Consider the following 27092-nt stretch of genomic DNA (forward strand, 5'->3'; position numbering starts at 1 on the left):
CTTGGTCCAGTCCTGTTCAATTTATTCATCAATGACCTGGATGAAGGCACAGAGTGCTCCCTCAGCAAGTTTGCTGATGATACCAAACTGGGAGGAGTAGCTGATACCCCAGAGGGCTGTGCTGCCATCCAGAGGGACCTGGACAGACTGGACAACTGGATGGTGAAAAACCTCATGCAATTCAACAAGGCCAAGTGCAAGGTCCTGCACCTGGGGAGGAATAACCCCAGACACCAGTACAGGCTGGGGACCGACCTTGTGGAGAGCAGCTCTGCAGAAAAAGACCTGGGTGTCATGGTGGACAAGTTGACCATGAGGCGCAGCAGTGTGCCCTCGTGGCCAAGAGGCCAATGGGATCCTGGGGTGCATTAAGAAGAGCGTCTCCAGCAGGTCGAGGGAGGTGATCCTGCCCCTCTACTCAGCCCTGGTGAGGCCGCATCTGGAGTATTGTGTCCAGTTCTGGGCTCCACAGTACAAGAGGGATGTGGAGCTGCTGGAGAGAGTCCAGCGCAGGGCCACAAGGATGATCAGGGGCCTGGAACATCTGCCCTATGAGGAGAGGCTGTTCAGCCTGGAGAAGAGAAGGCTGAGAGGGGACCTGATCAGTGTCTGTAAGAACCTCAAGGGAGGGAGTGAGGAGGATGGTGCTGGCCTCTTTTCAGTGGTGGCCACCAACAGAACTAGAGGAAATGGCCAGAAACAAAAGCATCAAAAGTTCCCCAGTAACTTAAGAAATTTTTCCTTAACAGTGAGGGTAACAGAGCACTGGAACAGGCTGCCCAGAGAGGTTGTGGAGTCTCCTTTTCTGGAGAACTTCAAAACCTGCTTGGATGCAGTCCTGTGCCACCTGCTCTAGGTGACCCTGCGTGTACAGGGGGTTGGACTAGATGACCACTAGAGATCCCTTCCACCCTTAAACATTCTATGATTCTATGAAGTGCTTCTGATCATGTAGGACAGCTTGAAAATATTGTTTCTATAACTTTATTTGAAAGTCAACTTCCACAATTAGTTTGGGCTGAGTAGATGAACTATCTACTGATAAAATTATGAGGGCATAGTGAGGGACAAAGAACTTTAAGTTCTTAATGGCTCATTCAGCTTTCATATTGGAAAAAAAAAGGTGAAGACAAGGGAGGAAGAATATTAACACTTTATGAAGGGCTGAAACAAGGTAGTTTGCACTTTGATTTTTTTTTTTTAAATAGTATTAAAAATGCCTTGAGGGAGTCATTCAGTAAGGGCTAAGTATCTCTCAGATAACTATTCCGTGGCACAGGGGAAGTATGTTTTGGTCAACAGAAATATAACAGGCACAACCACAATGCTGGTTCTAATACTGTTTCATTAATAATAATAATAATAAAAAGGTTATTAACAGAAAAAACCATAATTAAACCCAACTTTTACTTATATTCCTCCCCACCTTCTCTGCGTAGCCCTCACATTTCCTGGAAGGGCAGTGAGCACTTACTCTTTCTCCCCTCATTCCTGTGCATCGGCTCTTTCTTTTTCTAAGTCTGCTCCTACAACATGGCCACAGCAAGCGTCTTTTGCATTACAGTGCTTATTTCCATGCAGCTGTATCTTTAGGGGGAAGAAAAAAAAAGCAACCTTAAGAGATCCTACTGAATAAAAGCATTTCTTCTACTTTTAAAAAATACTTAATAATTTGTTTTTAGAGTAGCTATGATATTTGTTAAATATCTTTATTTAACCTCTAATTTACAAGGTGAAGATGTTTATATAACTAGATGTTTTTCAGATATATATTCTGTTCTGCTTCTTAAAGCTGAATTATATGGGTTAATTGGAAAAGTGTAACTGTTCATAATTTTTCTCTACATAAATGTTAATATGTACAGTTTTAAAACATTTTCAAGTGTTAAAGTGTAATTTAAAGTTATAAATCCTCTGGTGATAAAAGATAATCAGACTCCAGATTTTGCTTTTGGTAATCATTTGCACTTTGATAACTTCACATATTACAGGTGAATTTATATTATAAGCAGGAAAGATTATGGGAGCTACACGTGTTTGTTTCCATGTTTCTCTCCAAGCTTACCGCAGGGGACAAAGTTTGTAAGAGTGCAGCTTGTGAAAGTGGTAAAAAGCTTATTTTTACAAGTCCAAAATGTTAATTTATTTAATGGCTGCTTCAGCTGCCATGGGTCAGAACTGTAGTCAGTTTCATAGCATATAGACAAATAAAATTTTAAGTAAGTTCTGTCTGGAAAGTCAAGCTTGGCTTCCATTTCAGCAATTCAACATTTGTATGCACATACTTAATTTCAGGCATATGCTCCTGTGCTGTTAATTTGTACTTTGGACTTATCTATGTGGTATCTCATAGACAAATGTAAATGCTATATTCTAAGGAAGAGATAAACATGAAGAAATATTCTGTCATATTTGGCTTTAGCTGCTGCTTACTTCTAGCACTAAAAAAGAATAAGTAATAATTTTACCAATGGTCTAGTCTATTAAATATTTGTATATTATTTTGGTGCTAAGGCACTTAAACTGCATTGTGCTGCACTTAACTTGGGAGAGTAAAGAAAACAACTATGTTCCATTTTAATTTACAATGATTTAAAAATGTATAAGAACATCAGGCTGGTTCTGAGACTTCATTCTTAATTAATGTTTCCAATTTTTTTAAATACGTATGTCAAATTTTATTTCAAGCATGTATGTGTTTTTACTTTTGTGTATAACTTATTCCCTTAAAATAAAGAACTGGGGAATGTGAGTAGGTTTGTTTAAATGTTACCAGAAATGTTTGAGTGCAGAGCATGATCTGTTTCCCTTCAACTCTTCTGTGTGACTATGCTCCAGCAGCAGAATAAAACTGGAAAGTATCCATGGGATGCTCATGGGAGTATTATTATTACTACTATTGAAAATTAATAAGTGTATACCTTTGTTAAATGCCTCAAGCTGTCATGTTACCTGTATATTAAGGCTCTTCCTTACTAGTGCTGTTCTTGAGCCCCCTCTGTGCTGCAGATCTCAACCTTTTTCTTACTTGGCCATTACCCTCACCCAGAAACAGACTCTTCTGACTCAAATGTTTGCAAAGCAGTTATAAGATTGTATCAGGTTAGACTGTCAAGTAAAATGAAGACTCTTATCTAAAGAGCTGGGTAATCACTAGAGAAACACGTAATGCCTTTCATTCACTACCTCTACCGTGACCCTGCTTTAAGGGCATGGTCCTGAAATGTTCCTTCTGTGAGCACACCTGTACAACCTCACTGTGTACCCAAAATCTTTAAAATACTGAAGTTGCCTTAAAACCTGTAATTGTTTAATGCCATACAGATACTACTGTTGCCTACCTTGTTCTTGCCCAAAGGCAATTACACGTTCGTTTAGTGCATACGTGACTGCACGCAACTTGAAAAACAAAACAAACAAACAAGAACCTTCCCTTTTCCAAAATTTGTTTCAAACCAGCAACACTTGCAGCTCCCCGCTAGCAAAACCCTTCCTCTAGGGGCAGGAGGGAAATCCCAGTTTTCATTAGATTTTTTTCTATAACAACTGTTTGCGTGAAAATCACTAATCTTAAAAGCAGATCCTCATCTACCTAAATAAAACTGAATGGTAAATTTGCATAAAAATCTAAAGCAGTCACATTATGTGTAAAAGATCCAGCTGAAAATACAACAAGGCTTGATGCAAACAGCATAATTCCTGCTTTTGAGGAAGACGGGGAAGTTTTTCATGTTGTAAAATGCAACTTAAAAAAAGATTTTCTTCCCCCTACCTCTGAACTACTTTAGGATTAGAGGAAAGAAAAAAATAGAAAAAGACCCAGAAAAGACAAAACATGCATTTAAGCACAAATGCCTCAAAAGTAGAGAGAGGTGATGAATGAGACTTGAAGAGCTTCTTCCAGCTGAGATAAAGCCAACATCCTTGTTTCTGAATAATTATCTACTCTACATGTAAGCAAGTGATAAATCACCAAAACTGATTTGCATTGTTTTGTGAAAGACATTTATTGAATACAAAAAAAAAAAAAAAGAAACTCCTTACATCCAGCCTTATTATAAATGATTACACTCAAAGAAAGTAGAGAAGTATGTGAAGATTAATAATCTGACTGGCTGAACATTTTCAGAATTTAAATCACTTATGAACTCTGATTGCTCCAATGTATAATAATAAAATTTTAAAAAATATGCTTTGTCTCCCTAGCAATACTAGTCAGAGGGATTCATTGTTCCTGGAATCAATAGCAGCCCACACTTCGGCATTTGCTGTTAGCAGTTCATAATTGCAAATGCAGGACATCCCATATTAGCAACCAGGTGTATGGAGAACAGAAACCTATCGGAAAGCAGAGTTTTATACAAAGTGTTCACTTTGAACCAAAAAGCTGTGGCCCAGAGTTCAAGCCTGCAGGCCTAGGTACCACTGCCTGTGCTGAGCAGAAGAGCTTCCTGCACAGCGTACAGCCACATCAACCACACATTTCAGTGCAGACTGAGTTGGAGGCCCCTGTGGAGGTTTCCACAGCTACTGAGCTTCCCAGGGATACAGCTTGGCCAACCACTTGGAGAGTTTTGGATACTAGGTCAAGACACTGAAATGTAAGAGTTTTCAAAGTGAAATTTGCATTTTTTCTTACAGCCCCTAGAGGAGTTATATTTCCTAGATCAAGCCATTGAAACAAATACAGCTGTAGTCTTTTGTACAAAGTTCAACACTGAAAAGCTTAGGTATAAAAACTACAGTTTAGATTCTGTACAAGGTAAGACGGGACAAAAGTAGTAAAACTTCAGTTCTTTGTACAGTCTTCATGAAATGTCTGCATCCCACTTTTCTTCACAGCCTCACTATTGAGCACTGACATTTCATGTCATAAATCTTCTAAGATAACAAGATTAAAAACTGATTTGGACAAAAGAAATCTGAAATAATTTTATATACACAACAGAAAGCCTTTTAAAAGTACAAAAATAACATCTATATGCAAGTTAGCTACCATGCTTCGACAGTTTTCACAGCGCCTACCCATGCAAGACAGTTATCTAGATTCAGAATAATTCTGCATCTGTAGAACATATCAGAATATAAAAGACATTAAGATGGGACTAACTCTTTTCTTTTCAGAATGGATATGTATTGAAAATATGTTTTACACTCAATACTGCAATATTCCAGTCTCTGCATGTGTATGTACAGATAAGCAGTTTTCATCCTAGCTGATTTTAAAATCTCCTCTGCAAGCTAGTAACGCACACTAAAAAGCTGTGATGGGTCTACTGAAGCTGGTTATACAAAGCAATCCAAAATGTACAAAAACTATAAAAAAGGGAACATTTATTGCCATGCACAAAACTTGAGTATGTTCAAATAAGAACTGCATCAAATGCAGGTTTTGTGTGTGTGTTTTTTTTTTTTTTAAAAAAAGATACACAAAGCAATTTACATCAACACCTTTGACATATCAGCAGAATCAGTTCCAACTAAACACCACAAGGGTAAGAAACATTCCTTTTGCTGGTGCCTATTAGATCTTCAAATCCATGGGAACGTAAGATCAGGAATCTTCATTTCCCAAGGTCAAATCAGATCATGAAATCAACTGAAATGAGAATTGTGTTAGTTTTCTCCCTTCTTAAGTTCAATTACTTGAGGCCTCTCCTGGAGCATCAGGCTATCAAGAACAACTATGAAGATGACACCTGTTACTTCTGCTACCACAACACAACATCCCTGCAGCAGCCAGGCTTACTCCTTTGCTGATAGTGACAGATGGATATATTATAAAAAGACAGAGAGCCATGCACCATTTCAACATCTGCAATGATACTACAAGTAAGAAAGAAAAGCTTATTAACTTTTCTAAAGGAGTTTCAGTTTCTCAGTTCCCTTTCTAGAGTTTTGGGGCAAACAAAAATAATCCTACTTGAAATTCTTCTTGCAAGGTACGAACCACAGCCTGCACAACACCTGCTTTATCAGGGATGCATCATGCCAGGCTTAATGTACAGTGCAGCAAACTCAAAAGCAACATGAAGACCGTGGGATCAGGAGTACGAGAACAGGAGGCCACAGGGAGAAAAGCCTCTCTATGGCTCTAGCCCGCTCAGGCCTTCTCCCCTGCTAGAGGCTGCAGCTCTGCAGAGCTCACACAACCCCTGCGCTGGAACCTACATTTACATGTGCTCAGTGCATGGATTTCAGGGCGACTTGCAACCAAGGCTGCAATTAGAAAAGGCATCGCTTTCAGATGTAAAAATATTAAATTCATTAGCAACTACAATAGCTTTCTAGTCCCGCTTAGCAAAGAAACTCAGTTGCCACATACATGCTAAGTAAAAAGAAAAAAAATCTGGGCCATTTGTTTAAATCCAGAACGAGAATTCAAATTTATCCAAAAACTAAAGTTTAGGTTATAACAGGTACTACAAAGGAGGCTTTTAAAAAATAAGTATAACAATATGCCAGGTTAAGAAAAATACAGGAAATATTCTAAATAAAGTCTTTACCTCTTTGACTGTTTCTTTAATGAAGCCTTTCCTGTCAGATAAATCATAACTAGGATAGGTTTCATAGACCTAAAAAACAAGAATAAAAGATATAACCTCAAGTTACTTCCATTCAGTCTATTGCATGAATAGAAGAAGCTTAAATGAAACTCTGGCAAGAAGTGTTGTGGTGCTTCTAGCATTGTCATGTAAACCAGCCCATGCTAATTATGGGAAGCGACAAACATTTCCATGTTCTTATTTGAAATATGCACTTATTGAAACACACAGATTTTCTTTGCTTGGTCACATATTAGACTGGAACTATACCTTTTTCCCCCCCGCAAAAAAAAGGTTAGCTTGTCATATCAGCCAAATATTATTTTTTTCAGTTTTGCTTTAAATGCCTTCTAAGGAGTTGGATATTACCTGCATTGGTGGGGGGAGCTAGACAAATAGTGAGCTCCAGAGCCTAGGTACTTTTTTATAGTGAGTAAAACTGTGGTTCTCCAGGTCAGTAATGTGAAAGTCAATATATTTGAGTGCTATTCTCCAACTACACTTGGATAATTGGGGAAAATGAAACCAGATGCCTACAATGACAGCCAACATAAAAAAAAAAAAAAGTTTACTTCAGTATGCCAAATTTCAGGTTTCCAAGGAGGACTGTGAACATGACACAGAAGTTATATGGATTATAAAGACATAGTTTCCTCAAAAAAATAACATCCAGGTTTATTTTCTCAAGACAATTTATTAGAAAGACCAGGAAAATAAACATGAGTTAACTGGCTGCAGAAAGTATCAAGGTAACAGTATCACTCAGCCCCGCTTTTTCCGGCCATGTGGTTCTGACTCTTTCTGGGCTTGTCCTGGCACTCAATAGATTTTTTGCTGAACTGATTCAGCTCATTAGCTCAACTGAGAACTATGCAGTTTTTGCTAGCGGAGGAGAGTCGAAAAGTCTTGCAAAGAGGCTGTAAGGATGACAGCAAGGTGAGCAGCAAAAATGTGCAGAGAGCAGGACACAGACCCCCCCTTTTGGTGGCAGCCAGGTCCTGCACCAGCTCCATGTCTCAAATACTGTCACTTCACACATGGTGGCTGCTTTGGAGGCAATACCGCCACTTTCCACATTTTCCTTGGAGACTCCCTTTCTAGCGTTGAGCAGATTCAGTGCGCTATACTTTAAGATTACAGCTCTCCTCCTTATCACTGTTGGCAAGCAAATAAATCAGTGCAAAACCACTTATTTTCTGAATATTGCACAGAATGTAAATCGCGATTTACGAAAGAAAATGACAAAAGTCAGTTCATAAACAACCAGCGGCCTAAAAAAGAGATACTACCAAATCATGCTTGCTTACCTCCTTGCAAATCTGTTTCATTGTAACCTCCTCCAAGTTTGCATTGGCCAACAACTTCTTGATAGTTTCCTTAAGCTCTTCATCTGTAGGTGGTTTCTTCAACTTTTTAATTAAGGGTTCATCATCTGAACTGTCCTCAGACTCGGTCTCTACATAATTTGAATTGTAATAAAAGGTTTTAATTTTGCTGCTTTCTTCCTCCACAACAGAAGTCAACAGAATTTGCCCCAAATATCAGATTCAGACATTCCCTCTTAAAATGGGTCTCTTGACAGAGCAAAAATTTGAAGAAATCTAATGCTTTTATTTACAAATCTGCACAGTTGCTGACCATTTATCAGTTTAGAAATCAACACATAGTTTAGAAAGTATGAAACACACAAATTCTATCAGGCTAAAAAGAAAAAAAGAAAAATAAAATCTTAGAACAACTCTAAATTGAGGCACCAGTGCCCTAAGATGCATGTTTATGCTTTTAAAAAGGGAGCTGGGCTATATTTTTCCCCAGCAGTGCTGCTGCTGCCCATTTGGGTCTTGTAGTTTTATGATGCCGTACAACAGTACACACCACCAGAGTCATTTTGACAACAAATGAAGAGAATCATAGAAGAGTTAAGTGAGAGGCAGGGCAGCAAAGAGACACTCAATTCTAAATCTGTGTTGTGATGACAAAAAAACAAGGCACACGTAAAGTCACCCCCATCAGTACTGCCAGTGGCCATGTGAAGATACCCCAAGTTATCAGAGACTGGTTTACTCTGCTTAAAGTAAGGAGCGGAGAGCAGCTCTGCAGTTCTGGGCCTCAGAGTTCAGCTGCTCTTTTCGTTCACACTCTGAATGGGTGACACTGCTATGGTGCATACACACTGCTGCTGACAATGTGTGAATTACAATATGCAGCAGATAATCATAGAATCATAGAATCATAGAATGCTTAGGGTTGGAAGGGACCTCTAGAGATCATCTAGTCCAACCCCCCTGCACACGCAGGGTCACCTAGAGCACGTGGCACAGGACTGCATCCAAGCGGGTTTTGAAGATCTCCAGAGAAGGAGACTCCACAACCTCTCTGGGCAGCCTGTTCCAGTGCTCTGTCACCCTCACTGTTAAGAAATTTTTCCTTAAGTTCCTATGGAATTTTTGATGTTTCAGTTTCCGGCCATTTCCTCTAGTCCTATCAGTGGCCACCACTGAAAAGATACCATGACCGTCCTCTGCACTCCCTCCCTTGAGGTATTTATATACACTGATTAGATCCCCTCTCAGCCTTCTCTTCTCCAGGCTGAACAGGCCCAGCTCCCTCAGCCTCTCCTCATAGGGCAGATGTTCCAGGCCCCTGATCATCCTTGTAGCCCTGCGCTGGACTCTCTCCAGCAGCTCCACATCCCTCTTGTACTGTGGAGCCCAGAACTGGACACAGTACTCCAGATGCGGCCTCACCAGGGCTGAGTAGAGGGGCAGGATCACCTCCCTCGACCTGCTGGAGACGCTCTTCTTAATGCAGCCCAGGATCCCATTGGCCTTCTTGGCCACGAGGGCACACTGCTGCCTCATGGTCAACTTGTCGTCCACCATGACACCCAGGTCTTTCTCCGCAGAGCTGCTCTCCACAAGCTCGGTCCCCAGCCTGTACTGGTGTCTGGGGTTATTCCTCCCCAGGTGCAGGACCTTGCACTTGGCCTTGTTGAACTGCATGAGGTTTTTCACCGCCCAGTTGTCCAGTCTGTCCAGGTCCCTCTGGATGGCAGCACAGCCCTCTGGGGTATCGGCTACTCCTCCCAGTTTGGTATCATCAGCAAACTTGCTGAGGGAGCACTCTGTGCCTTCATCCAGGTCATTGATGAATAAATTGAACAGGACTGGACCAAGGACTGACCCCTGGGGGACCCCACTAGCCACAGGCCTCCAACTAGACTCTGCACCGCTGATCACCACTCTCTGGGCCCTGCCATCCAGCCAGTTCCTAATCCATCTCACTGTCCACTCATCTATCCCACACTTCCGGAGCTTGCCCAGGAGGATGTTGTGAGGGACGGTGTCAAAAGCCTTGGTGAAGTCGAGATAGACGACATCCACCGCTCTCCCCTCGTCTATCCAGCCGGTCATTTCATCATAGAAGGCTATCAGGTTAGTCAGGCAAGATTTTCCCTTGGTGAATCCATGCTGACTACTCTTGAGCACCTTCTTGTCCTCCATGTGCCTGGAGACAACAGCCAGTATGAGCCGTTCCATCACTTTTCCGGGGACGGAGGTGAGGCTGACTGGCCTGTAGTTGCCTGGGTCCTCCTTCTTGCCTTTTTTGAAGACTGGCGTGACATTGGCCTTCTTCCAGTCTTCCGGCACCTCCCCCGTTCTCCAGGATCTTTCAAAGATGATGGAGAGCGGCTTAGCTATGGCATCTGCCAGCTCCCGCAGCACTCTGGGGTGCATCCCATCAGGGCCCATGGATTTGTGGGTATCGAGGTTCCTTAGGTGCTCTCTGACCCAATCTTCCTCTACCCAGGGCAAGTCTTCCTCTCCACCCGCTTCTTCTCTTGCCTCTAGGGCCTGGGGCTCTAAAGGGCTGCCCTTGGTAAACACCGAAGCAAAGAAGGCATTGAGCAACTCTGCTTTTTCTGTGTTATTTGTAACCAAGGTGCCCATCCCGTCCTCCAGCGGACCCACGTTCTCCCTGATCTTCCTTTTGCTGTTAATGTATTTGAAGAATTTTTTTTTGTTATTTTTAACGTCCCTTGCCAGCTTGCCTTCCAGACGTGCCTTAGCTTTCCTTGTCGCATCTCTGCACTCCCTGACTACGTTCCTGTATTTCTCCCAGGGGGCCTGTCCTTTTTTCCACATTCTGTATACCGCTGCCTTCTGCTTGAGCATTGCCACAAGCTCCCGGCTCATCCACGCAGGTCTCCTGCCCCCTCTGCCTCCCTTCCTACACACAGGGATGCACTGCTGCTGGGCGTGGAGGAAGTGCCGCTTGAAAACTAACCAGCTCTCTTGGGCCCCCCTGCCTTCTAGAGCACTAGCCCATGGGATTCTACCGAGGAGGTCTCTGAAGAGGCTAAAGTTGGCCCTCCTGAAGTCCATCGTCGCAAGGCTACTTACAGCCCTGCCTCCTCCTCGCTGAATCGTGAACTCCACCAACTCATGGTCACTGCAGCCGAGGCTACCCCCCACCTTCACATCTCCTACAAGTCCCTCTCTATTTGATAGCACGAGGTCCAGTAGCCCACCTCTCCTCGTCGGCTCCTCCACAACCTGCGTCAAAAAGTTATCGTCGACGCTCTGCAGGAACCTCCAGGACTGCTTATGCCTGGCTGTGTTGTCCTCCCAGTTGATGTCGGGGTAGTTGAAGTCCCCCATGAGAACCAGGGCCTGTGACCGTGAGGCAACATCCAGCTGCCTATAGAAGGCCTCATCAACCTCCTCGTCCTGGTCAGGTGGCCTGTAGCAGACACCCACCACAGTGTCTCCCACATTAGCCTGCCCTCTAATCCTTACCCACAAGCTCTCAACTCGCTCATCCTCGACTCCCAGGTTGAGCTCCATGCATTCCAGTTGCTCTCTCACATAAAGAGCAACTCCACCACCTCGCCTTCCCAGCCTGTCCTTCCTAAAGAGCACATAGCCTTCCATGGCAGCGCTCCAGTCGTGCGAGCTATCCCACCACGTCTCTGTGATTCCGATGAGATCATGACGCTGGGACCGCACACAGATCTCCAGTTCATCCTGCTTATTCCCCATGCTTCGCGCATTGGTATACAGGCATTTCAGGGAAGCAACAGAGGCCACAGGTTTCCCAGGAGGGGTGAAAGAGGACCCTCTGTGATCATTTCCTACCCTCACTTCCCCACTACCATACTCCTGCTGGCCGCCATCTGACCTGGGCTGTGCGGTACTGCTTGCCGCGTCAGTGTGCCACTCCCCTTCCCCCTTCTTGCCTAGTTGCCTCATAATGTGGTATGAGTAAGTCCTACCACAGCTGTGACTGGGACATGTCTGTTCTCCCACACCAGCAGAGAATTTAGGTTGGAAGAGACTTTTGAAGATAACATGGCCCAAGCCCCTGCTCAAAAGACACCTAATAGAAAGCCGGTGGCTCAAAGTCAAGGTCTGAATGTCCCAAGGGGAGTGGGATGCACGAGGTCCCTCTTCTGGCACATCCACCTGCACAGCACACCCTTTCTTTTTGCTCAACACAAAGATGAAGTTTTCTGTGCAGTCATTTGTGTCTGTGGTCTCCCATCCTACCTAAAGCTGTGCACCTCTAAAACGAGCCTATCTGCCTGCCCTTCAGCAGCTGCAGGCAGCAGCAAGAGCTTCTTGCCGCCGCCTCTTCCTGAGGCGGCACAGACCTGGCACTCTCAGCCCCTCACCATCCCGGTGGCCCCTGCGCTGAACCTGTGCCCACGTGTCCATGTCTGCCACGCGCTGGGGACTGCAGTGCTGGACACAGCGCTGCCCATGCGATACACGTGTCAGATTAACAGCAAGGTTAATGCAAAGTCACTAGGGAGGTACCACCACAGATTTACTAGCACTCTTCTAGCAGCAGGTAGTACCAGGCTAACACACACGTGCATATGGTCACGCAATATATTCAAAGAGTGACTGTGTGCCCACACACACACAGGGCAGACACTTGTTTCTTTTTGGTTTGTGTAATCTTTGTTATTTTTTCACTGTTACAAGAAAAGAAAACCCAAGCATCAAACCAGCAATTCACCAAATCGTGTCTTACTTCACAGCTAAGTGCAAAAGTTTGCTTTCTAGCAAGCATCTAGGATAAGCTACCACATAAGGGGAGTAAAAATCCTAAAGCACTTACCTTTTCTAGAACTGTTCTGACTCTTTTTAGTAGTGCTGCTATCTGCTTTCTTGACATTAGCACCCTTCACAGGTTTCTTGGTTTTAGAAGGCATCTTTTTAGATTTTTCTCTTTTAGATGCTTTCCTAGGAGGCTGTAAAGAAAAATGGAGGATTACAATGCTGATTTGAACTTAAACAATCTAATCTTTAATTTTATTAAAGAAGATTGAAAAAAAAATTCAAAGAGAATACAGAAAAACAAAAAATACACTATAGGGAGAAAACCTGGGAGTTTTGAAGGGATCTTGGTATGGCCCCTTACTGTATAGTTTGGTTTTGCAGACACAGAAACCTAAGAGAGGGTTTAAAACAAACTCCAGAAGAAATCATCAAGATCAATCATCAAGATGCCAGAATAACATGGCTAGGTAGGTCACTGAATTCAAAGTTAAGCTCTAGGGACCTATTCAAACCACAACAAGAAAAGAATTTCAAGAAGATCATATAAATAAAACTATCACAAAATGATAAAAATGCAATGGATTACCTTTGAGAGCCTAAGGTAATCTTTTAAAAATTGAAGATGTCCTCTCTTTCCAACTTTTCTCTCTGTTAAATACAAAATTTGTCCCACAAAAAAATTCAAAGATTACCAATAACTACCATATACTTGCTAACTATAGAAAAAAATCTTTTAGCCACATGTTGAAAACGAACAAACAAAACTCTTACTTCCTCTTCGCTTTCCTTTTCTTCTGAAGAGTCATCCTTTTCCTTCTTCTCATCTTCCTCACTGCTAGATTCATCTGACAAGATTTCTGGATATTTCCTGCGTTTTGCTTTTCTTGTTGTTCCAGTGCTACTACGTTCTTTTTTGCCACCTTTGCTCGGGGTTTTTTTGGACTTTGGCAACGGCTGAAGAACAGAAACATGGGTTTTGAAGTATGAATAGAAAAGTGAATTTAAAAAGCATAAGCCAAATCACATGAAATAAAGAAGGAACCCTCCAGGTCTTCATGACAAAATTCATAGTAATTGTATCTACTATATTTAGGCCACAATATGTTGTGGTAAGCAGAAATTCTCAGGACAGACAGGGAAGAGACTAAAATGAAATTTATGTTCAGTTCTAAGCTAAGCACCTCTCTACCCATAGCTCATAACCTACCAGATCTTCCAAGGTTGGTGGATTAGGATAAGGAGGCAAGAAAGAAACCATCCAGAAAGAGCTACATCTCTCTCTCCTCAACCCATGAAAGCAAGTTTTCCATTCTGCCAACAAAAGGGCTGACAAGTCTTCAGAAGATTTACAGGCAGGAATTCTGCTATGTATTATGCAAACCTGCATTTTATTATTGCTCATTACCAGTGTCTTGAACACAGCAGGCAGACCTTTTGTTTCTATTACTGAGGAAAATTCCCTGCAAATAAATTTAAGCTGCTGAACAGCAATTTGACTATTTAAGTATTGTTTTGAGACTAAAAAGTTGATAGTCCCAGAGGAATATTAATAGAGTTACATAATCCGTGCATCTGGATTCACTCCACTAGCATACACTAAAGACAAAGCAAATTTTTTCAGCCTTGTAACAAATCCTATTCTGTGATGATCATATGCAATCACGTTTGCTAAATTATAGCACGCCCATATATACATGGAAGTTTTTTGCCTGTACTTTGATGATTTATTCCTTGCTCTAATGCCTTATTTCTTTCCTCCTCACATAGCCTGGCTGTTCTATTTACCCAGAAAAGGGTAAATGGCAGAACATACGTGTATCTAAGTTTCATGTACTGACCACCTATATTTTTGCGTACCAACAGCATACTATGTATGTTCTTACATGTAAACATATAGTTTATATCAAAGTCCTCATCCTCATATACGGCAGGTCCCATTAACAATGACTATTACTCTTTCAAGAGGTTGCTACTAATTTGTTACATTAAAAGAGTAACTATGTCATCATTGGTAAAGAAAACAGTAATAAGAAATACGGACAACCACATTTCCCACCAGAACAGAGATATAACTATGCCCACAATTTGCATCTCACCTTGCCTGAAGACTTTGGGTGCATTAAAAAGTTTAGGATTCTGGTTACCAGTTGCTTGTTAACTCCTGATCTCTCCAAATCAAGAACTTCACAGATACTTTTTAACATTGCATTCCTAAACCTGGAGGAAAACAGAAGAAAAAAAATCATCGCAAATAAACAACCTGTGAAAGTTGCCAATGCTCAGTTGCTTCTGAATCCTGACAATAGCTGTGCATACAGACACACTTAAAAACATTTCCAGTTATATATATTTAAGCACAGAAACATCACCATGCTAGACAAAAGTCTTCTAAGAATCTTCTCCAAAGTCTCTTGCCTCTTTTCAGTTATCACATTGGAAAGAATCAATATTGGACAACAGATTCAGTGCACACAAGACTTGAACTTATACAGAGGGACTGGAAGGGGAGGGAGATCTCACTTTATTTTCTCTGGCTGCTTCCCCCTTTATGCAAGCCAGCTAAAAATAGAGGGTTAATAGAGAAACTCAAGTATCCAGCGCTGCAATACCAACCAGATTTTAAATCAGGATTCAACCACATAGTCAAAAACTATTAATCAACCAAGCAGCAGTATTTCATATGTAACTATAAACAGCAGCAAAGCTTAGAGTAACAAGAGGATTCAGCAACTTGATCAAAAAGAGTGACACTGTAAAGAGTTTCCAAAATGTATAAGTTTTCCTGAAGATCAAAATGTAACAAATTTAATTAGCTGCTTATTTAGTGAAGAAATACAGATAAATATATGTTACACTAGTTCCTGTAGTTGAATATATCTACTTGAAAGCAATTCCAGAACTAAGATCATATATTTAATTTTTTTTTAAAAAACTTCATTTTGATTCTGATAGAGGAAGTTTTTAAAGCATAGAAGGATGAAGTCAATGCACCAAGAACTTACAGCAATGCATTCACAGAGTTATGTTTGCCGAAGAGGATAGCATTGTCTCTCACTTAGCAGAAGAATCTGCTAATCTCATGCAATAATGAGAATAGATGAGAAGGCAGCAGAGGCCAACACCTAGAAATTTGTAGGACTTGTGAAGAAATTATTAAGAATAATCATTTTAAATGTATTTTTAAGATGATTTGAAATTTATTATGTGATTAATCTGAGCTCTGGAATAAATCATAAAGATCTAGGAAACAGTCATTTAGCCAGAAGTTTAAATTTGACTGAAGAAAATTTTTGAAAATAACTGCGTATAACACAAACCAAAATATATTAAGTAGTAGAGACCATTACTTTTTTAACATTTCTTCCTTCTTTTTATATTGGTCACTTCCTTTTTCAAATGGAAATCCGCTGAACTGACCCACATTCTTCTTTAGGGAAGCAACCTGGAAGAGAGCACACAGATTATTTCCCATTGCAAGTAGTCTAAAAGACCTCACGCAACTCCAATTACGTTTGTTCAACTTATGTTTTAATACAAGAAAATCTAACCTACTAACCACCAACTTTCTGGTGACCAAGAGTTCTATCATTTTCAGAAAAGGTATTATACAGGTTATGCCTTTATCTCATGACAACTAGGCCATAGCAACTAAGTTCCTGTGATCTTGATTGTTTTAATTTCTTAAAATAACTTACCAGGTAAAGTCATCTGCCACTCAAGAGTTTGGTTAAAAAATAACCACATGATTATTTAAGATTTGGAATACTGTCATCACATGAAGCCTGATGCATATTTTTATATAATATGTTTTGCTACAGAACAGAGTACTTCATATTTACTATATACTCTGCTGGAGCAGATTTGCTTTATTTACTTTTTGAAGTCTTGCACAAGGTCATGGTTGTATTTTTGGACCTTTTCTTTGGTGTGTGACTTTTTTTTTTTTTTTTTTTTAAAAAAACACACAACCCAATTGACAAGTTCTAACATTATACCTCTAGTCAGAACAGCGCTGAACTTTCTTTGTGACAGTCCTTACTAATGGGAAAACTACTTGAATCTACATCCCCCAAAATACCTCCTCTTACTAAAAAAGTAAATGTATATATATTTCTCAGATATTTATTCAAACTATTCCTGATAACATGAAAATCACTTTCAATAGTTTTGCAGATTTTCCTTCTGATGTTTCTTCATTACAGCTTTTACCAAAGTTAGATTCCTTTTCCCAAGATAATTATTTTTGTTCAGCAACTAAAGAAAATTTACAGATGGCACTGGTACATTTTACTGAAAGTGTTAATCATGTTCCAAAACAGATACAAAATGGGCATCGCATCAGACCATCACTGCACTACGCAGCACTTGTATTCTCTGCAATTCTCATTAAATATAATTTAAAATGAAACCATAATTATGTATTTCCAAGCAGAATACTTTCTGAGCAAATAAATATACTACTTGTTTTATGTCAGATGTGTGCTTTTCAGAAAAATAATGAAAATACAGTCCAAACTCAACACATCTTTTTTTTTTTTTTTTGAGGACTAGAAACATTCTTCTGACTACATTCTGAAAAGCATCTGCATATCACTAAAAGAAAAGAAAAATAACTTCAAGATTAAAAGGAGTTCTGTAAAATATTGACTTGGGTCAACCAGTGACAGAGCATATCATATCTTAGGTTAGAACACAGGGCCTACTGTAAAATGAGTTCAGAGACAGAGCATGCAGAGATATTTAAGAGAACCTTTCCATAATAAAAAAGCTTAAGATATATAGCCGGAAAAAAATATCTTGGAAAAAAAAAAGTGAGAGAGTTCTATCTCGGTCACTTCAAGAGGGGATGCCACTTGATATGTGCGCAAAAGGTCCTGCAGGTATATCAGGCAGGAAACTGCAGGAAACGCCATTGTCCAAAGAACATATCAAGGGCAATGATTTGTACTGAAACACCGAAGGAAGGTGGATGCAGCATGAGCCCCCCAAAAACATGAAAATGTTGCTCTGACACGTGGATTTTCTGTGTATATGGTAGCAAAGTATTGCACTTCACTGGCAGTATGTACAGGAATCAAGACTCAAGTAGACTGATTTGTCTTAAGCAGCAAGGTGAACAATAACCAGGGTGAGGCACGTAACTGAAAGGGAGCTGGGGGCAGCTCTGGGAAAATGGAACCTTGCAAGGCCACCTGTACCTAAGCAACCATGTCAGTAATATCGTATGAGGCAGAGACTGTCTGGGTAACTATACCAGAAACATCAGATATTGAAAAGCTGCTGTGTGGGCATCTGTGGAAAACAGCAAAGTTGATGTAGGGACTCAAGCCCAATAGGACACCAAGGCAATCCCCCAGAATAACCGGCTAGACTCTCGTACAAGTCTACGCCCAAAAGACTACGAGTAGGAGAATAAAGAAACAGGGTACGGAGTTGCACCCAAATACGAACTGCTGCAGGGGGGAAGGGTGAAAAGTTGCATGTCAATCACAATTAAATGTAATTAATCATATTTTGAATCACAGAACGCTTAAGGTTGGAAGTGACCTCTGGAGGTCACCTAGTCCAACCCCTCTGCACACGCAGGGTCACCTAGAGCACGTGGCACAGGACTGCGTCCAAGCGGGTTTTGAAGATCTCCAGAGAAGGAGACTCCACAACCTCTCTGGGCAGCCTGTTCCAGTGCTCTTTCACCCTCACTGTTTAAAAATTTTTCCTTAAGTTCCTGTGGAACTTTTGGTGCTTCAGTTTGTGGCCATTTCCTCTAGTTCTGTCGGTGGCTACCACTGAAAAGAGGCCAGCACCATCCTCTTCACTCCCTCCCTTGAGGTACTTATATACACTGATTAGATTCCCCTCTCAGCCTTCGCTTCTCCAGGCTGAACAGGCCCAGTTCCCTCAGCCTCTCCTCATAGGGCAGATGTTCCAGGCCCCTGATCATCCTTGTGGCCCTGCCCTGGACTCTCTCCAGCAGCTCCACATCCCTCTTGTACTGTGGGGCCCAGAACTGGACACAATACTCCAGATGCGGCCTCACCAGGGCTGAGTAGAGGGGCAGGATCACCTCCCTCCACCTGCTGGAGACGCTCTTCTTAATGCGCCCCAGGATCCCATTGGCCTTCTTGGCCACAAGAGCACACTGCTGCCTCATGGTCAACATGTTGTCCACCATGACACCCAGGTCTTTCTCCGCAGAGCTGCTCTCCAGAAGGTCAGTCCCCAGCCTGTACTGGTGTCTGGGGTTATTCCTCCCCAGGTGCAGGACCTTGCATTTGGCCTTGTTGAATTGCATGAGGTTTTTCACCATCCAGTTGTCCAGTCTGTCCAGGTCCCTCTGGATGGCAGCGCAGTCCTCTGGGGTATCAGCTACTCCTCCCAGTTTGATAGGACATTGGACAGGCCTGGACTAAGGACTGACCCCTGGGGGACCCTGCTAGCTACAGGCCTCCAACTGGACTCTGCACTGCTGATCACCACCCTCTGAGCTCTGCCATCCAGCCAGTTCCTAATCCACCTCACGGTACACTCATCTATCCCACACTTCCAGAGCTTGCCCAGGAGGATGTTGTGAGGGACAGTGTCAAAAGCCTTGGTGAAGTCGAGATAGACGACATCCACCGTTCTCCCCTCATCTATCCAGTTGGTCATTCCATCATAGAAGGCTATCAGGTTAGTCAAGCAAGATTTCCCCTTGGTGAATCCATGCTGACTACTCTTGAGCACCTTCTTGTCCTCCATGTACCCAGAGACAACAGCCAGTATGAGCCATTCCATCACTTTTCCAGGGACGGAGGTGAGGCTCACTGGCCTGTAGTTGCCTGGGTCCTCCTTCTTGCCTTTTTTGAAGGCTGGTGTGACATTGGCCTTCTTCCAGTCCTCTGGCACCTCCCCCGTTCTCCAGGATCTTTCAATGATGGAGAGCGGCTTAGCTATGGCATCTGCCAGCTCCCGCAGCACTCTGGGGTGCATCCCATCAGGGCCCACGGATTTGTGGGTACCGAGTTCCCTTAGGTGCTCTCTGACCCAATCTTCTTCTACCCAGGGCAAGTCTTCCTCTCCACCAGCTTCTTCTCTTGTCCCTAGGGCCTGGGGCTCCAAAGGGCTGCTCTTGGTAAACACCAAAGCAAAGAAGGCATTGAGCAACTCTGCTTTTTCTGTATTATTCGTAACCAGGGTGCCCATCTTGTCTGCCAGCGGACCCATGTTTTCCCTGATCTTCCTTTTGCTGCTAATGTATTTGAAGAAGTTTTTCTTGTTATTTTTAACATCCCTTGCCAGATTGCATTCCAACCGTGCCTTAGCTTTCCTTGTCGCATCTCTGCATTCCCTGACTACGTTCCTGTATTTCTCCCAGGGGGCCTGTCCTTTTTTCCACATTCTGTATACCGCTGCCTTCTGCCTGAGCATTGCCACAAGCTCCTTGCTCATCCACGCAGGTCTCCTGCCCCCTCTGCCTGACTTCTTACACACAGGGATGCACTGTTGCTGGGCGTGCAGGAAGTGCTGCTTGAAAACTAACCAGCTCTCTTGGGCTCCCCTACCTTCTAGGGCTCTAGCCCACGGGATTCTTCCAAGGAGGTCCCTGAAGAGGCTGAAGTTGGCCCTCCTGAAGTCCATCGTTGCAAGGCTACTTACACCTCCTCCACCACCTCCTCGTTGGATCCTGAACTCCACCAACTCATGGTCACTGCAGCTGAGGCTACCCCCCACCTTAATATCTCCTACAAGGCCCTCCCTATTTGATAGCACGAGGTCCCGTAGCCCACCTCTCTTCATCGGCTCCTCCACAACCTGCGTCAAAAAGTTATCGCCGACGCTCTGCAGGAACCTCCAGGACTGTTTGTGCCTGGCCGTGTTGTCCTTCCAGTTGATGTGTGGGTAGTTGAAGTCCCCCATGAGAACCACGGCCTGTGACCGTGAGGCAATATCCAGCTGCCTACAGAAGGCCTCATCAACCTCCCTGTCTTGGTCAGGTGGCCTGTAGCAGACACCCACCACAGTGTCTCCCACATTAGCCTGCCCTCTAATCCTTACCCACAAGCTCTCAACTCGCTCATCCTCCACTCCCAGGTTGAGCTCCATGCATTCCAGTTGCTCTCTCACATAAAGAGCAACTCTACCACCTCGCCTTCCCAGCCTGTCCTTCCTAAAGAGCACATAGCCTTCCATGCGCTCCAGTCATGCGAGCTATCCCACCACGTCTCTACAATTCCAATGAGATCATGATGCTGGGACTGCACACAGATCTCCAGTTCATCCTGCTTATTCCCCATGCTTCGCGCATTGGTATACAGGCATTTCAGGGAAGTAACCGAGCCCGCAGGTTTCCCAGGAGGGGTGAAAGAGGACCCTCCGTGATCATTTCCTATCCTCACCTCCCCACTAGCATACTCCCACTGGACGCCATCTGACCTAGGCTGCGCGGTACTGCTTGCCATGTCTGTGTGACACTCCCCCTCCCTCTTCTTGTCTAGTTTAAAGCCCTCCTAACCAGGTTGGCCAGCCTTTTGGCAAGGAGACGTGTGCCCCTCCTGCTGAGATGGATCCCATCATTTCCCACTAGCTGGTGGTCATAAAAAAAAGTCTTGTGGTCATAGAAGCCAAAACCCTGTTGCCAAGCCCAGCGGTGCAGCCAGTTGTTAATCTGCCATATCCGCCTCCTCCTCCTTGAATCCATTCCCCTCGTTGACAGAATAGAGGAGAATACTATCTGGGCTCCCGTACCTTTAATGGCCATCCCTAGGGCTCTGAAGTGTCACTTGATATCCCTCATTTTCCCCATGGCATCATTAATGCCCACATGAAACAATACCAGAGGGTAATAGTCAGACTCCCAATTTGAAGTTACAAATAGTATTTCATATTTATGTGCAAAATTATATAGTTGTAAGCTGGCAAGAGCAGTTTGTCTGATTAGTCGATTTGGCTACTAGTTGTTCAGTAATTTATTTAGTAATCAATAACAACATTAATAATTGAGATACTAGTTTCTGAGCAATATGCTGCTTAATTAAGGAACAGTCTCTTAAATCACTTATGTCTCAGGGACATCTGAAGAGGGACAGGGGGAACACTGAGGCCTCCAAATGAAGAAGGTATGAAGGAAAACAAACATACAAAAAAAACAAAACAAAAATCCAGAAAACCAATCATGGTAGAAACCACTAAGCCACTGAAAGAAACCGCACATTCAGTATCTTACCTTAAAATTGATACTGAAAATATCCCCACTGAAGTATTTCAAGCAAAAGTGCTACTGGTCTCAAAGGGCAAATGGATGCAGTTTGATCTTTTCCACTATAAAGCTAGTTTAACTAGAAAGTGAGATGGTTCTGTCATTCCACCTTTCTTAGAAAAGAAATTCCACTGTATCTAGAAATTTGCAAACCTCTGCATGCATTTTATTAGAAATTCTCTAGTCTGGTTTATTGTCACACTTAATAAGCATCATATTTCACCAAGAAAAAAAAAAGAAAAAAAGTTTTGATTAGCATATCCAGTTCTCCCCCTTTTTGGATTAGTTGAGACAGTAGATCTTTGCATTTAAACAATGATTGCATTTTTGACAGTGGTTTGAGACATTATAACTAACATGCATCCGTACTAATACTATCCAATCCCCGATTTCTATGCCAACTTATTTTAAGCCTCAAAAAAATAGAGATTCAAAAACGACATCCTGCAGGTATGGAAAGTATATTGAAATGATAAATTTTAATCTACTTCAGTTTCTCTATTTCCACTTCACTCCTACGAGCAAGAAAAGTGCATCATATTTAATCTGAAATCTAAGGTATGATCACTGGTATATAAAAGGTTCCAAGAAAGGTTTACTATTGTGTTTTCTTTGAGGTTCATCCCTGGTTAGAAAAGATAGCAAAGAGCTTTAAACTATTTAATATTTCAATTCAGTCTCCTTTTAAATTAGGAAATTGTAACTCATCTAAGTTTTACATATAAGACTTTTTTTTGGTCCTCTTTCTCTACTGCTCCCCACAAAGGGAAGGGGAAACTGACTTGGTAAACAGCCAGGTAGTAAAACCCACTAATACAGATATTAAACAACTTCTATATTCTTCCGTTTCTTTTATGTTGAACAAAAATAATTGCATTTTAAGTATTTTAACTACAATCTGCATGTCAGCAAAAATGATTTTTAACTGGTCCTCATAAGGTAAATCTATCTCGAGGGAGGGAAGAAAATATATATACACACACACACACATATATACGAATGACTAGGCTTATAATGCACTACACTATTCCACGGGATTTTTAGAAAAGGGCTAGTTCACAAGGGTTAGAATAAATATGAGCTTAATTGACTGTTCCTGTAACATTAATTCATTTCCTACATAGTTGGCTATAAATTATGTGTTTAAGAAGTAGATCTACGTGTGCAGTTGTTAAAAAAAAAAAAAAAAAAAAAACCACTATACTGGAAACATTTTAACTAATAGAACTAATAGAAATACAGGATTGATTTTAGGTTCTTACGGTGCCTGGCCTGTTGTAGAGGAGTTTGTGTAGGTTCCTAAGTTCATCTGTCTTCTTTTTACTCAAAAAGAACTGTATCCTTTCAATTTCACAGAGTTTTTGTCCTTTTCCTGAAAGAGTTAAGATCAGTTCTATGATTCATTACATTCATATTTACCTACATCTTAACAATTTAAATAGCTGTTGTTTTTAAAAAAAAGCAAATAAAATGTTTCAGCATAGCATCAGACCTTACAATATGTCAAATATTTAGCAGCCCCTTTCCTACCAGTAGGCATCTTGATAAAACCCTACCTGAAACTACGTAGGCAGAGATACACAGACTTGGCAACCTTTTTCAGTTCTAGCTTCCCCTACCTTTTTTAGTTATGTCTAGACACTGAAGTTTCTACTAAAGGCAAGTTTAATCATCTTTAATTTTTATGTTCAAAAGGGTTTTGGCACAGCTGTAATAGCTTTATACTTTAAACTGTCCTATTACTCCATTAAGTTCAGTCTCATCTACAACAACCTGATCACTTTATTACTCAAAACACTTAAAATTCCCATATAAGAGAAAAGCTTACCTGGTGTAATTGTAAAAGGTTCCTTTTGTAAGGAAGATACCTGCATAGTCAATCGGTCTACTTTCTTTTTCTCTCTTTTTCCTTCGACAATGAGACTCTTTTCTGCAAAAGACAGCTTCCTTAAACATTGTATTTTTCATGAGATGAATCAAGCTTTGCAATGTCTTTGCAATGATAAGCCAAAAAAAGAAAAATAATATAGCCAAGTATGATGGACACTTTTAAATCCTTGGCTAAGAAGTCAAAGAGACTTCAAGGAGCTGTGTACTGGCATCTAAACTTTGACAACAGCTCTGCATGTAACAGAGAAGGTTGGGCCTTTCCCAAAGGGAGCCCCACCCCATGATGGAGATTGCAACAGCAAGTATTTTCAGAAGCCCAACACACTGGGACTGTATTAAACCACACAGAGTTGAGGAGTGAAGCACTTCACAGAGCACAACAAAACTAACATCACAAATATTAGAAAATATTATTCCCAATAATTCTGGTATTGCATAGTACTGGATACTTTTGATTTTGTTTTCTAGACGCTGCACATCACTGCACCATAGTGATACCATGTGCCCAGAGAAGCACCTTAAGGCTTCTCAAAGCTAAACATTTCACAGTGAAATACTTGACCTCAAATCACACTTCACACTATCTTTAGTGCTAAACCGTTGGGCTATTCTGGCCTGAGTATGAATGTACTTAAAAACGGACACATATCTGTCGACAAAAAGAAAAACATATTTGTGCATATGCAACAAACAGCTGAACTACAACTTGACCTATCGGTCAAAATTTAATTCTAGTTGCTCTATAGTCTCTCAGACTACACTATCTTTTTCTACTGTTTTCCCTGAGGAGGAAACGCAGCTCCTCCTCTAAAAAATCAAGGCCATCAGTGACTCAGTTTTCACTCTGCCATGCTGTAGCTCTATTTATACAGATACTTTCATTAGCAAAACAGAAACTTCAGTATGGAAGTGTATCTACACTTCTGCGTAGGGATTTCTTATTAAATCTTGTATTCCTTGACTATCTTCTTAAATTACATGCTGCAGCATAAAGCCTTGCTTGCTTGCTCCTCCTGTAATGTCAGGATTAACAACTCCAATTGCTCCAAGCAGAGATACATTATGATTTTTATAGATAAAATTCGTTACACTGACATACTTTTCTATAATTAAGTTTGGACACACAGTAATTCATAGTAGCTAAGCAAATCTGCGTTATTTCCTAAGCTATTTCACAGATATAATTTTTTTTTCATTTCCTCTTCTGCAAACACAGATCATTTCAATATATTATTAGGGAAAAAAAGATTATTTTTGGATATGTACATTTATACAGCCAATTCAATATAAGACTCTAAGAACCTGCATCTTACAGTCATCTAGGAGTTGGGTTTTACCCAACCAAAAATATTCTCGTGCAGGAACTGCTGGGAACTCCTTCACTCTTTCCTGTGGATCATCAGGATTGTGGTTTCTAGTGCTAAGCCTGTTCTGTTACAGTCTGCTGGGAAGTGATCTATGATCCATTAGAGTTCTTCTGTTGACTCTCCTAAACGATAATTGTACAATTTTCTGTGATTGCACTCAATAAGCCTGGATTTTTTTTTTAAAAAAGATAAATAATTCTAGGTAAACAGATGTACCCTTTTCTTCTTCCTCCTCCTCTTCTTCCTCTTCATCCTCATCACTTTCCTCAGCTTTGTTTTCAGTTTCAGGTTCTTTTTCATCTGCTTTTTTAGATGACATTGTATCTTCTTTTGAGGAAGCAACAGCAGACATGGTGTCTGGTTCTGTAATGAGCAGTCAAGAAAACCATCAACAACATAATACCACACATGAAAAATACAGGAATTTTCCTTTCTACAAAAAGAACCTAAGTAATATCACAGTCCTTTTGTCATGATTGCTTACATTCTTTAAGCCACAAACAAGATTGTTGCATACCCAGAGTATAGGTTTGTCCAGCAATTTTGCCACCCATTCTGCAACTAACCTGCTAGAAAACAGCTTAAGAAGTTATCAGTTCTTTCCTCATGCAACAGCTCACAGCTTGCTTTGTGAAGTATTCAGAAACACACCAAACCAACACCCTAAAAGCAACTGATACTGTATCTATTAAGAACTGCAAGGAATTAAAACAGCACAATCTTAGTGCACCGTATTACAAACCAAGCAGTTACTTCTGATCATGGTTAAATAACTTTATATTTGAGTTTCCTAACGAATTTAACAAGCTACACATTTATAGAGGTAAGGAAACAAAGAAAAATATATTATGAGTATTTAACATTGCTTTCCAAATAAAAATAGATGCAATACATACACCCTAAGGATACATTAAATCCGAACGATATTTTCAAGAAGTCTAGAAAAACAACCAACAAAAACAAACAAAAAATAAACTCACACTAAGCATATTTAAGAGGAGTCTTTTAATATTTGGAGCAGTTTAAATGTTACCTTTAAAACCAAAAACCTCATTTTGGTGAGGGCCATTTCTCTACTTTGCATAAGAAAGCGGGAATGCCTATCTCACCCCAGAAAATATGCACGTCTATTTATATTAAAATGACTCTAGCTTTCAAAACCTTTCACCACTTACACATCCGGAATAAAATCCAGCATGGGTTGTGTCAGCTGGCAAAGGGGGGCAGGATCACATGCTTAACCCCCTTGCTCTGGTATTAGGGCAAATACACACCAGAGCTCAGGCTCGATAAACTACAATCAAATCAACCGCGCAGATCTGAGACAAGCAAGTGTCGGAGAACATCAACACACCAAGGGGAGAAAAACAAAAACAGAGAAGGAAAACATGCGTTACCAAGAGCAAGACGGGGAAAGAAAGTTTATTTTAAGTCGCTCGGGAGAAAAACAAAACAGAAGCAAACCGTCTCGCTCGGGTAGTTTGGCACTGGAAGAGCAACTCAACTTTTTCCCGACGCCGCTCGAGGAATTCCACTTTTTCACGCAAGTGACAAAGCAGGCAAGGCACAGCAAACCACCACCCCCTGTCCTGTCAACAAGGGCGGCGGGGAGGAGGAAGAGCGCAAGAGACTCTCGCCTTTCTAGCATCCAGGTCCGCGAGCGCCGACTTGCTGAGGGAAAGAAAACGCAGAGGGATCCCACTTTGGAGAGAAGGCGCCCCGGGAAGGAAGGGCTTGTCGGCAGCCGTCCAGACGAAGGCCAGAGAAGCTCCCTGAAGCGCTGCCGCCTGAGCTAACGGTGGCGGCTGCCCTCCCGCCGCCGGGCTGGGCAGAACCCCCAGGAAACACGGCCCTGCAGGAGAAGGAAGGAGCCCGATACCGCCACGGCGGGAAGACCCACCTCAACTCCAGCCCCGGCTCCTGGCTCCTTCCTCGGGCGCGGCCACGGCGCTAACGGCAGCCGGAGGCGGCAGTTACCGGAGAGGGG

The 27092-nt window shown here is 41.9% G+C and overlaps 1 protein-coding gene across 3 annotated transcripts; it reads right to left on the minus strand.

The window, feature by feature from the left end:
- Nucleotides 1-1392: 1392 nt before the first annotated feature.
- Nucleotides 1393-27092, minus strand: DEK (DEK proto-oncogene). Of its 3 annotated transcripts, none has more exons than XM_088533380.1 (11): nt 27006-27092; nt 25322-25468; nt 23677-23778; nt 23111-23220; nt 15961-16055; nt 14710-14830; nt 13385-13567; nt 12672-12804; nt 7853-8001; nt 6507-6575; nt 1393-1587 (listed from the first exon to the last, which is right to left on the minus strand). In XM_088533380.1, the coding sequence occupies exons 2-11, from the start codon at nt 25455-25457 to the stop codon at nt 1486-1488; spliced, it is 1200 nt and encodes a 399-aa protein (XP_088389506.1). In that variant the 5' UTR covers nt 25458-25468; nt 27006-27092; the 3' UTR covers nt 1393-1485. The 3 variants fall into 3 exon arrangements, with proteins under 3 accessions (XP_088389506.1, XP_088389507.1, XP_088389508.1); XM_088533381.1 differs by lacking the exon at nt 1393-1587 and adding an exon at nt 5423-5599; XM_088533382.1 differs by lacking the exons at nt 1393-1587; nt 6507-6575 and adding an exon at nt 7679-7700.

This window comes from Tinamus guttatus, unplaced genomic scaffold, assembly GCF_059628265.1.
Source record: "Tinamus guttatus ecotype Peru unplaced genomic scaffold, ASM5962826v1 Tinamus_guttatus_pri_ptg000497l, whole genome shotgun sequence".
NCBI classification, from domain to species: domain Eukaryota; kingdom Metazoa; phylum Chordata; class Aves; order Tinamiformes; family Tinamidae; genus Tinamus; species Tinamus guttatus.

Bases quoted from the DNA above. Each gene is read 5' to 3' on its own strand.
- DEK (XM_088533380.1), bottom strand. From the start codon at position 25,457: ATGTCTGCTGTTGCTTCCTCAAAAGAAGATACAATGTCATCTAAAAAA. The intron at 23,221-23,676 runs GTAAGCTTTTCT...TAACTCTTTCAG, and splicing joins ACCTTTTACAATTACACCAG to GAAAAGGACAAAAACTCTGT. The intron at 12,805-13,384 runs GTAAGAGTTTTG...TTTTCTTTACAG, and splicing joins AAAAGGAAAGCGAAGAGGAA to CCTCCTAGGAAAGCATCTAA.